The sequence below is a fragment of the Alternaria conjuncta genome (genome assembly GCF_024043145.1).
Source record: "Alternaria conjuncta strain BMP 0040 chromosome Unknown scaffold_16, whole genome shotgun sequence".
Taxonomy (NCBI): Eukaryota; Fungi; Ascomycota; class Dothideomycetes; order Pleosporales; family Pleosporaceae; genus Alternaria; species Alternaria conjuncta.
The window spans coordinates 70,031-81,435 of record NW_026250105.1 but is presented as its reverse complement, the minus strand read 5'-3'; the positions used below and the strand labels follow the sequence as shown (position 1 = coordinate 81,435).

Sequence of the window (11,405 nt, the reverse complement as noted above, 5' to 3'; positions counted from 1 at the left end):
GAAGATAGGAGGCTCAATGTGCAGGCGCGCGCGCTCTAAAGCCGCCGTTGGGTGTCTGAGGAAGAAAGAGAGAGAATGGCGGCCAAGTAGATAAGCTGGGAAGCTTGGGCCATGCGCTAGAGCGCCCCAGCCTCTGGCTGGTATAATGTCACTGACGGCAGAGGTGAAGGTAAAGAGGTGATGAGCGCGGACATTGCGGAAGCCGCCCTCTCATTGGTCGCGCCCAGAGAACATTCGTAGGACCAATACAAGCGCCGTGCAAGATCACACGATAGAAAAGATCATGGAAGGTCGGGCTGCACTGAGACATGCCTCAAGGCAACCTGTGGTAGACATGTGGGCTGGCAGCGGCTGCTTCACCGCGGCGTCTAGATCTGCCCAGATTATTGACGACCTCCCGGATATCTCATAGATTTTCCAGTATACTTCGATATCACGTTGAGTTGATCTTGGGCTCGTTCACACGTGCAGTGTGCTCAACACATATTGTATACCGAACTGTGTATATTGAACGCCTGCCAAGTCTGTTCTTGCTACCGCCCCGTCTCTTCTAACAGGCCAGCTTATTAAGGTCGCAAAACTTTGCTCTCGTCCTCAAGCCACACCAGAAGCTGGTGAAGACTCAATGAAAAAAGGTATCTTCTCATATGACACAATAATGAGGATCTGGACGGGGAGTGACCTTGGGCGAACACGTACCCGCGAGGTCGCAACACCCAGCAGGACAGAGCAAAGAGAGACACTGTGTGATCCTGCTTACCTGACTGACCCAGAAGACGTGATGCGCCGGGGCATATTGTCTTGTTGCCATCCACGCGACGAGTCCAGCTCGTCGAGTTTACAGTAAACTGCAATTAGTTACTGAACAGGGTTCCAGTCTCATCGACGGTGCATTATCGTCGGACCAGCCGCTCTCATAATGTCGTCGGCTAGGGTCCTGCACGCTCGATACACGTGCATTCTCCTGCTCATGCGAAGTGTAAGTCAAGGGGAGCCGGCCACTTGACTTTCCCGCACACTGCACCACCGCACGCTGGACGCGGTCGGATGCCACCAGGGCGAGCCACGATGCTGGGGTTCAGCCGACCTGACTCACTCCCTGGTGTCGATGATGTCTGAAAAGATGGAGAGGCGATTGGGGAAGTCGCAAGCGAAGTGCCTGATGTGTTAATACTAACTGTGGGAGGGAGAGGGACTTACCCCGATCTCGGTTCCGATGGAGGACAAAAGAAGATTGATAGCGAAGACGCGCGTGTTGAGCGGGGGGCGTCGTCGAGTGTTACCCTGGCGCGGTCTGGTGTTGGAGGAAGATAAAGAGAGGAAGGCGAGGCAGTAGATAGACGCATGGAGCTTTGACCATACGCCAAGGCGATCCAGGCAGCAGCCAGATATACCAGCAGTGATGGTGAAGGTGAAGGTGATTGAGTAAGCGCGGCAGCTGCGTAAATCACGTGGAGGTGGTGTTACGTAAGTACAATCATTTGCGTGCGGAAGCAAAGCCGGAACGCGACTTCCAGATTCGGTCGATTTGAATGCTGATCGCGAGCGCAAAACGCTGATGGCAGCTTACAGTGCTGGTGGTGTACCGTGTGACGTTGTTGAAGTCGCGGAGAAGTGCAGCACTCGGCCGGGTGTCGGCCCGAGCAGGGAGCGCCGATGCCGCGCGCCAGCCCTCGCTACACGCGCATCACGACTGTCCACTCCTCAACACGACGATTTCCCGTCGCGACACGTCATGTGCACTCGCAAGCTGGCAGTAGATGACTTACATGCTTTCACTGCTGCATAGACACGAATGAATGCGATTGCCTCGTGGAGCTCGCGAGCGCCAAAGCCTAAGCTCGAGCTAACAGTCGAGATCGCAGGCCACGGTCATCGCACTCTTATGTCTGATGGCATGCGAAGGTGATAAGGTAAAGGCCTGCGGTATTTGGACAGGATCATAGCATTGAGCCTTAGGCGGACACATCCGCCTCTACAGCGCCGGAATGTCAAGTCTTGAGTCACCTTACTTCACACCCACAAGCACATCCAAGTAACATGTGGAACAGGTAATGTATACTGCTACCCACATTGCGCAGCATTGCCTCTACGATGTAGCTTCGTTGTAAGCGTCTTACGACCCGGTATCTCAATCTCTGGTCGCAGCGCATAGCGTCATGACGACATCATGGATCTCCAAACTTCCCTCACGCGCGTCGCTTCTAGACGCTACCTAGGTATCTTCGCATACCTAATTCACAATCATCGATACCGCCGAGATTTTCTCGATACAAGGCTCAGACAGCTTCAAACCGAACACACCTCGACGCGAGCATGCCTTCCGCTGGGCTCACCATTCGCGACGTCAAGCCCGCCATCACGACCTTCTCCGCGCCGTTCAACCGCTTCGCGCCATTCGGCTACCGCAAGTTCGTCGCTGTAGGCAATCGGGCAACAGCCATCCGATTGCACGACAACCGCATCCTTCTCCTCAACCCTATCCTGCTCGAACAAGCGGTGCGCGACAAGCTGAATGAGCTTGGAGGCGTTGATCTCGTTGCGTGTGATCTTGGGCATCACATGTATGTGAAGGACTATATCAATGCATGGCCAGAAGCAAAGACAATCGGCGTTCCGGGTCTGGACAGCAAGAGGAAAGACGTGGAGTGGGACTACATCTACGAGGACTGGCGGACAAGTCCGGAAGACCAGTTTGACTTTGCGCAGGACATCGAGACCGTACTGTTTGAGGGGTTCATCACATACTGTGTCGCTTGGTATCACAAGCCGACGATGACACTGATACAGTCTGATCTGACGATGAATCTACCATGCACCGAGGTATGTCGCGCAATCACCGGACGCGTACGCGACATCGGAAGCTGACCTTCTGTCAGCAATATGATCCTAGCTCGTCGCACCAAGGTCCTTTCTCGCGCGAATTCGCGAAGCGTGCACACCCTCGATCGATATGGGCGAAACGCCTCGTTTACCATATTGCGACCGTTGACTATATCTTGATGCGACGCGATGCGAAGAAAGTGGCGGAATGGCAGATCGAGCGAATTATACCTTGTCATGGAGATGTCCTCGATACTGGCGGGAATGAAGCCTGGGCAATGGTGTACGATTGGTTCTTGACCGGCGAACCCACGCCAAGCCTGATGAAGAGACTTATGAGCCCCGTTATGAGGGTCGCCAGAAGGGTGTTCTTGATCTAAAGCCCAGACATGTGCGCTTAGTTTCTTGGTATGTGGTCTGTTTGACTCAAACACCAACGCCGCGGCAATGAAGTGTCCATTATCTGCTGCCTGCGTTTTTGTCGCCCCAACATCACCCTCCACCGAACACATGTAGCTGGTCGCGACGTTCTCATATCGTTGTGACGTCTTTGGATACGGCAAACGCATGCATTGGAAAGCCACTGAAATGACAGCTGACCAGATATAGCAACCTGGAGCCGTCGAGCCAGCTTCGTTCGTCGAGTCACGTTGACATGTCCGATTGGGACCGATGAGTAAGGAACCGGATGGTGAAAGCTCGTGTCTGTTGCACAAAGTGAAGAAAGGAGCAGTGCTTCAATGCTGGCTCTGTGAGGCTTTTCACCAGTGGCCAACGGAGGTCAGCCCTGGCACTGCTGTCGTATATCAATCTTCCGACTTGGGCCTCGAGAGAACGCGACCGCCTTTCTACACACCACCGACAAGAACCTCAACTAGGATCCTATCACTGCGGCATGGCACAATTACAAGCAATGTCCGTTTCTCATCCCCACAGACGATCCTGAGTAGCTAACGAGTATGCAGTACCGAAAGCAACCGCACTTTGTCACCCTTGCTTAGTCTCCCGGGAGAGATTCGTAACAGGATCTACGACTTTACTCTGGGTGGCAATACATGGCATGTCGATACGCGTCGTAAATTGACCTGCAAAACTCCGAAAGCTGAGCGCAACGATCACCGAGCTCTGCTTCGTGTCTGTCGACAAATATATAACGAAGCCCGTCTCTTACCATGGTCACTAAGTGACTTTCGATGTGAGACAAAAGATGATCTTCGCAATTGGCTCACCAACTTTCCGAGGGAATGTCGCTGGGCCATCACGACTATCACCCTGTTTGCCTCTTCTGCCGATCGTCCAAATCCTTCGCACCCACGCCCAACGATGTCACTGCTTTTACCAAGAGGGATGATCGGCTTCCAAGACTTTCCTGGTCTTAAGAAACTTGATAGACATTTCGGAGTCTGTCCAGAAAGAGACTACCGTTTTTATACGCAGCTAGGCGATGGGACCAAAAGCCAATCTACCGAGCAGAAGGTACGAGTGGTAATCGCTCAGCCGTATACACCAGAAGAAGAACGTCAGCGACAAGGTTTTTCGTTCGTGGCCTCTACATAGCTGTAGAATAGCGTGCGGTATCCAGGGTATTGTATCATATCCTTTTCCCCAGACCCACAAGTTCATGTACACTGTGGGCACACCTCAACATCACAGTCAAATCGAGACGGGTATAGGCTTTGTGATGTATTTTAATTACTTTTTTCAACATTCAGATCATGAACGCCTACGCAATAGGCGCGTAGAAGCTGAACTTCCCTTTGGGGTCATACTTCTCCTTGAGCGCTTTCAGCTTCTTCTGCCTCCAGCTCTCATGACCATACCAAGCCTCTGGCCCCTCATCACCATACGCATAGTTTACATAGGTGTGTAGCTTATTAGACCCTGTTCCCTCGCGAATGATCTCACGAAGCTGCGTGCCGAGCTCCTTGACGGCTTCGTCTTGTACCTTTCCGGTCGAATTGTATATGATAAGAGGCGCAGCGAGGGTGTGCGCGTCGCGGAAGCCGAACGCACTAGCCTCGTTGCTACGGTCGCGAACAGCACCACTGGCGTAGTCTTCGAACATGAAGATTGAGTTGTAGTATGGGTTGTTGGCTCCGGCGACGGCGGATGAGTACAGGTCCCAGGCCTTGCGCTGCGCGGTGACGTTGTAGGACTTGATGTAGATCGGGAAACGGGGGTTGTTGAAGCCGAAGTCCTGGCATGGAGGCGATTCGAGCGCGATGCCGGTCCACTTTGCGAGATCTTTGTAGGTGCCGGACTGGGGCGTGGCGGCGAGGGGACCGATGGCGTGGAAGGGCGCTGTGTACTTGGAATCGACAGTGGTAACGCCCTCTTGGACGATGTAGATGATGATCACCGGCTGAAAACATGTTAGCGAATGGAATTCATTGAGATGTGTCATATGTCTTACTCCCTCTGTATCGTATCTTGCATCGTTCTGCCAGTATGTCCAGTCATGTATATCTGCGGACTGCTTTCCACCTTGAAGGATATACTTGTTTGCCGCCTCGTAAACCTGCTCGACCTTGTCACCACTGAATACAATCGTCTCAATCGCCCAGTCGTAGTGCTCGATGTCGAACACCTTTGTGGTAACGGATGTAACGACACCAAAGTTGTGCCCAGCCCCTTGCATACCCCACCAAAGGTCTGACTTGCTGTCGATAGTCTTCAAGTCTCCGTTTGCGAGCACGACGTTCATGGAAAGGAACTGATCGGTGATAAGACCATAGTGGCCTTGGAACCATCCGTGGCCGCCACCGAGGGCTGGTCCCAGGTAGCTGACGCATTCGCAACAGCCGGTGACTAAGTGGTGTTAGAGCAAGCCAGGTCTATTGCGAAGTTGGAAAGCTTACCAGTCTGCTTCCCGGCAGCCCACAAAGCATCGGTGAGGTTCTTCACGTTGGCTCCACCACCGATGGTTGCTGACTTTCCGTCTTTCGCAATGGAAATTGAGTTCAACTGCGGCAGATAGATCTCGATACCGTAATCCATTTTTCCCAAGGTCGTAAGCGTCCCATGATGGCCATTGTAGGTGAGAAACGGGATATTGTGATCATTTGCAAACTTGACCTGTGGTGAACGTGTAAGCTATTGCTGCTTGTCTCTCATGTTCAGACGCAAAACACCCCACCGCCTTTATGTGAACTTACAATCTTCTGGACGTCCTTCTCCGTACCCGGGGCGATTACAATGCTCGGCGCAGGGGCCTGTAGGTTGGACCATCGGGTAGTGTAAGTAGCAAACTCCTTCGTATCGGGGAGGTAAATCTTTGCGGTGGCAGAAAGATACGGTGCCAATGACTTCACGTCGATACCTGCTGCAGTGGTCCTAGAGAAGAGGTCGAATGGCGAAGTAGGAGTTGCCGAGACAATCGGAACGACACAGGTAAGGAACGAGCTTGCGACAGCCAACGGTGCCAGAACTCTTGCAAACATGATGCCGGCGGGGAGATGTCAAGCAGAATGCAAGACACGGCCGTGAGTTACCAACATCCTGGAATGTGGCTTCAAAGCATCTGAAATACGGGAAGACATCTGCGCTGTCGGCTAAAAGCATCACGCTCTATGAGGAAGTCCTCCGGGCAGCCATGCAGCGTGCATATCGTCAGGGTCCAGAAGGCGTGAAGGCGGGATAGGTTGCATCGAAGGATTCGGCTCGGTCACACAATCGGCGCGAATCTGATCCTACGATGATCTTGGCTTCGCCGCGACTTGCGCGCTTGAACGTTATTGAGGTTTGTGGGTCTCAGGCATCACCGCGATTGGCTCGGGGCGCGGACAAGATGCCGCGAGCCGCACCGTTGCCCTGGCCTGCCCAGACGCCAACAGCCGCTTCCCATGCGCTAGTGGAGGTACATTTTCACCCACATCCTTCCTGGCTGGAAAGCTTGCACTCTCGTACTTTACAGACTCATCGAATGCATGGATACCAATCTCTGTCCTGCCAACGACGCTGACGGTTCTTGATTGCGCAATGCGGCAATCATTGCGCGCCTTTTTCCCGGGCGACACCATGAACGTGACCATCGAAGACATTGTCCTCCCCGGCCATGCGAACATGCAATTGCAATATAGCAAGCCAATAAAGAAGGTAATGCTCGTATTCGGCGTGATCATGAGCTATAGCTGGCGAGCCAAGAACTGCGCCGCTTTGTGCCTTCCTCTCTCTGCAAAGTATCGGATGGCGCACTCAGATTGGGTGCCAATGTGACTTCGGGCCGATGTGATGTGATTACACGGGGTATCTGTTGGCTGACACTCTATCGAGTTAGGCTACGCCATGAATGTCTCGGATACAGATTCGAGTCTATCCGGTTTGTTCTGGATCTGTGATCATTCCGACCGACCTGGAGATCAAGTGCGATGAAGCAGACTTGAATCGATCATCCATCACTATCATTGCGGAACATGCTATGGGTATCGTGGAGCTATGGACCCTCTATGCACTCGCTGTTTCCTTCACGTGTTTGCGAACGTACGCCAGGATTACCGCCGTGGGCCTCCACAAACTACAAGTGGATGACTACCTAGTATGGATTGCCATCGTGAGTAGCAAAGAATCCTTCATAGATTCCATACTGCTAACAATCCGTTTACTAGCTGATCTACACCGCCCAATGTAGCCTCGGGTACAGCCTGGGAGTGCACGTACATGGTCTCGCAAATGATGGCATGACGCCGAAAGAGCGTGCGGCACTGACGCAAGACGACCCCGAGTATAGATTGAGGTATACACGAAGCCAACCTCTGGCGCGCAACGAACACAAGAGTGGCCCACGGCGCACACATAGCTAACTGGGCTTCAGAGTCATCGGATCTAAGATTCAGGTAGCTGGCTGGACCACCTCTGCCTGCCTACTTTGGTCTCTCAAGCTATGTGTAGTAGCTTTCTACCTTCGTCTCACGGTGTGAATATCCATCGCAGTAGCCCTGGGAGCTTTGACTGACATGAATCACAGGCTGGCCTAGGAATGTACACGACCCGCATTTACATCGCTCTTGCGTCTATCATCACTAGTTTTGTGATCATCATCTTCACCATATACCTCTCCTGTCGACCATTCTGGCGCTACTGGCAGATCGATCCCGATCCCGGAAACTCTTGTCAAGCAGCGATATCAAAGCGACTCATCTGGGTCACATTTGTCTTCAACGTGTCCACCGACGTGTATCTGCTACTGATACCAATTCCCATGTTATGGAAGTCGAGACTGAGGACATACAAGAAGATTGCCGCCATGCTCGTACTTGGCGCTGGCATGCTCGTTATTGTGTGTGCGATATTGAAGAGCATCTATCTTATCACGGTAAGACACAGTGGCACGATCGCTATGAAATAGGCTTCGAGACTAACCGAACTTCAGGACCCTTTGAACAGTGCTGAGCTCACCGCCTCTTGGGGTACTCGCGAGACCTTCATCGCCATATTTACGACGAACCTTCCTATGATCTTCCCATTGCTCAAGAACTGGCTCACGCCTTTCCTACCCAGTACGATCGGCTCCAGCAACGCAAAAGGACAAGAGCCTCCAGGCAGTGACTTCGAAACGATTGGGGGCGGATCCGGGCCGGGTGGAAAACGGGCTAGCCGAAGGGCGCCGCACCGGGCGCGCCACACTTTTGGGGGCCTGACGCTTGACAATGAGAGTGAGGAAGACATGATCAAAGGGGTTGATGTGGCCATGCATCCTATGCAGGCTAACTCTGCCAAATCAGATGGAAAGCATGTTATTGTCGTGTCGAGCGAGGTCAGCGTGACCTCCGAAGATCATAGCGGTGTCCAGCGAAAGGCATCTTTCCAGATCATGTAGTGAGTTATCTTCACACTCCAGTGCCGACGCAACTATACGCTTCTACAATCTCATCTGACTCGGTTTTTCTATCCATAGCGTTCGTGATGTAACTTGAGTCAGATCCCACCGCATTGACACTACGCGACTGCTCCTGAGGCTCACACAAAGGCTACGTGCAAGGATTTGGAAGTACGCGGCCTGCCACTGAGGGCGATATTGCGACAGGATGCAGAACACGAGAGAACCGTATTGACTGTAAGTCTAGGCCAACTCATGAGCTTAGGTCCCAGAGTGTCTATTGTCGGAGTCTGTCATCTAATGGATACGAGGCACCCTCCCCCTCGGCCCACAATAGTACAGGAAGCGAGACCATGCTGGGCTCTATGATACCAAAGAACCCGTCAAATAAAGCTCTCGTGCCGGGAGACGCACCCTGATCTTTGGCCAGGGTATTTGTGGCGGCTTGATCGTCGTCCGCTCCATGGTCGCTCATATCCCCATTCGTATATGCTTTTGCCATGAGTATGTCTTTTTTGTGAGTGAGGAAGTAGACTGATAGTTGCTGGACGACGTCTGCGACTGTAACAGTACCGCCATCTGCTCTGGTAACAAGCAAGGGCTCTGGTCGCTGATAGCGACGATTTTCCTCAAAACCAGGCTCGTCGAACTCGTCATCGCTGAAACCTGTTTCAAGAGCTGCGGACTGATTGAGCTCGTCGATGCTGAAGGCTATCTTGGTGAGAGGGATCTCGGAAGCTGGTTTTGATGCGATAGCGTGACCGTCAAAGGGCGATAGGGCAGTCTTTGGATCATCGAGAACGAGGATGTTGGTGATGTCCTCGAAGATCGACCAGCGCAGACGCTCGAATGCTTCATTAAGACGGATGGCTCCACGGGTCTTGGTCGGGCTTCCATTGAGGTTCTCGGGCAGAGAATCGGCAGCCATGTTGAGGCCAAACGCTGTTGTATACAATCCGAAGTAGATTTTGCCAGCATACGTCGGTGGTACGGGTGCGCGACGATGACCCACTCTGCTGCAAAGCGCTATGTCCCAAATAGGCTGCTAATCGGAGACGCCAAGCATCTACTACCCCACCCTAATTTTAACCGCGTTCGTCCACGATGCGCCAAAGTGACACGAGAACAGTCAGAAGCGCCGCTTCGTTTACGCCAGAAGCCAAAACGCCTCGTCATCAAGGAAGTATGATGGAGCCTAGGTAGCATGGATACACCTTTTCTTTGCCAAGGTTCCGAGGTCGGACCTGTTTTCTTCGTCACAGTACCTGGTAGCGCCGTGGCCACCGCTTTCTCACATTAATGCCCCGAAATGGAAAGAAACAGCCCTTGGTAGTGGACTTGGTTTGGGAACATGGCCAAGCCGATGCGGACTTGTAACACTACAAGCGGTCGCTTTCTTAAAGTGACAGTCCCCGCTCAATTTTCCAAGGCTTGCATCCAGCGTCTCTCTTATCGATTCCAAGGTTTGATCCGTATTGTATCATGTATTCCCGCGATGGTTACACTTGGACGCCTACGTCTGGCCTGACAGCTGGGGTTCCCTCCATTGGCGTTATAACACCCTCCACGAACAATTCCAACACTGACGAACTTTACGATGTCATTGTCGTCGGTGCTGGCTACTGCGGCCTCACAGCCGCGCGCAACGCTGCAGTCGAAGAATTGAATGTGCTGCTACTCGAAGGTCGGGATCGCATTGGCGGCCGATCATGGTCATCGAACATCGAAGGTTATTCATCCGAAATGGGAGGCACATGGGTGCATTGGGGCCAGTCGAACACTTGGAGGGAGATCGTAAGGTATCGGATGATGAATGACGTGGAGAAGTCGTTCGACTTCTCACATAGTGTTGATCACTACGAATTGAACGTAGAATTCGAGGAAGCGCTCCTGACCAAGCGTCTCGCGTACGCTTTCAGAAGCCCAGTCGAGCACATCAAGGACACAGGCCTCAAAGTCGAAGTCACTACACGCGATGGACGCCAGTACCACGCAGCGCGGTTAATCTCAGCTTTGCCTTTGAACGTCTTAGGCGACGTGACTTTCGATCCCACCCTTAGTACTGGAAAAAGAAAGGCTACTGCGATAGGTCATGTCAATCAGACCGTCAAGGTCCATGCAGAGGTTTCGAACAAAGATCTCCGCTCCTGGGCAGGCGTTACCTATCCGCACAACCCGCTCATGTATGCCATTGGGGATGGCACAACACCCGCAGGCAACACACATATCGTCTGCTTTGGCGGCAGCAACAAACACATCAACCCTGAGGGCGACATCGACGCAACTAAGCGTGCAGTCACAAACATGTTTGTGCAACAAAAAGACGAGCCTAAGATTGAGAGACTAGTATTCCACAACTGGTCGAAAGATGAGTTCGCAAAGGGCGCGTGGTTCTTTTCATCACCTGGGTTCCTTGCAAAACACCTGGATCATATGCGTCAGAGGCATGGGAATGTGCTGTTTGCTAACTCGGATTGGGCACTTGGCTGGAGGAGCTTTATCGACGGTGCGATTGAGGAAGGCACAAGGGTTGCTTTCGAAGTGCGGAGAGAGTTGACAGAGCTCCGCGAGGCGAAGACTACCTAGGTAGACTATAATACAGCGACGCCACTATCGTGATCTGCACAAAATATGGATAAACCCACAAATGTTATTCCACAGAGTATAACCTTTGTGATTGCTTATCTCAGAAGGTACATCGTTGCGTCATCGGTGTTCGGGCTGTGTCTTGATAGGCAGCAGGCGCAAGGGTAAGCTCAACCGCTGA

At 52.5% G+C, this 11,405-nt stretch overlaps 5 protein-coding genes across 5 annotated transcripts; 3 read left to right on the top strand and 2 right to left on the bottom strand.

Annotated features, from left to right (window-relative positions):
- Window positions 1-2,316: 2,316 nt before the first annotated feature.
- On the top strand, window positions 2,317-3,203 carry J4E85_009177 (uncharacterized protein; the record flags this gene model as incomplete). The annotated part of the gene is made up of 2 exons (XM_051473401.1): window positions 2,317-2,823; window positions 2,880-3,203. 2 exons carry the CDS (start codon window positions 2,317-2,319, stop codon window positions 3,201-3,203), a joined length of 831 nt encoding a protein of 276 aa, XP_051322606.1.
- A 1,343-nt stretch (window positions 3,204-4,546) lies between these two features.
- Window positions 4,547-6,263, bottom strand: J4E85_009176 (uncharacterized protein; the record flags this gene model as incomplete). Its single annotated transcript, XM_051473400.1, has 4 exons — window positions 4,547-5,185; window positions 5,237-5,631; window positions 5,682-5,898; window positions 5,979-6,263. The coding sequence occupies 4 exons, from the start codon at window positions 6,261-6,263 to the stop codon at window positions 4,547-4,549; spliced, it is 1,536 nt and encodes a 511-aa protein (XP_051322605.1).
- Window positions 6,264-7,111: 848 nt separating this feature from the next.
- Window positions 7,112-8,638, top strand: J4E85_009175 (uncharacterized protein; the record flags this gene model as incomplete). The annotated part of the gene is made up of 5 exons (XM_051473399.1): window positions 7,112-7,372; window positions 7,428-7,555; window positions 7,634-7,733; window positions 7,787-8,134; window positions 8,192-8,638. The coding sequence occupies 5 exons, from the start codon at window positions 7,112-7,114 to the stop codon at window positions 8,636-8,638; spliced, it is 1,284 nt and encodes a 427-aa protein (XP_051322604.1).
- Window positions 8,639-8,915: 277 nt separating this feature from the next.
- On the bottom strand, window positions 8,916-9,566 carry J4E85_009174 (uncharacterized protein; the record flags this gene model as incomplete). The annotated part of the gene is made up of 1 exon (XM_051473398.1): window positions 8,916-9,566. One exon carries the CDS (start codon window positions 9,564-9,566, stop codon window positions 8,916-8,918), a length of 651 nt encoding a protein of 216 aa, XP_051322603.1.
- A 554-nt stretch (window positions 9,567-10,120) lies between these two features.
- Window positions 10,121-11,224, top strand: J4E85_009173 (uncharacterized protein; the record flags this gene model as incomplete). The annotated part of the gene is made up of 1 exon (XM_051473397.1): window positions 10,121-11,224. One exon carries the CDS (start codon window positions 10,121-10,123, stop codon window positions 11,222-11,224), a length of 1,104 nt encoding a protein of 367 aa, XP_051322602.1.
- Window positions 11,225-11,405: the final 181 nt, after the last annotated feature.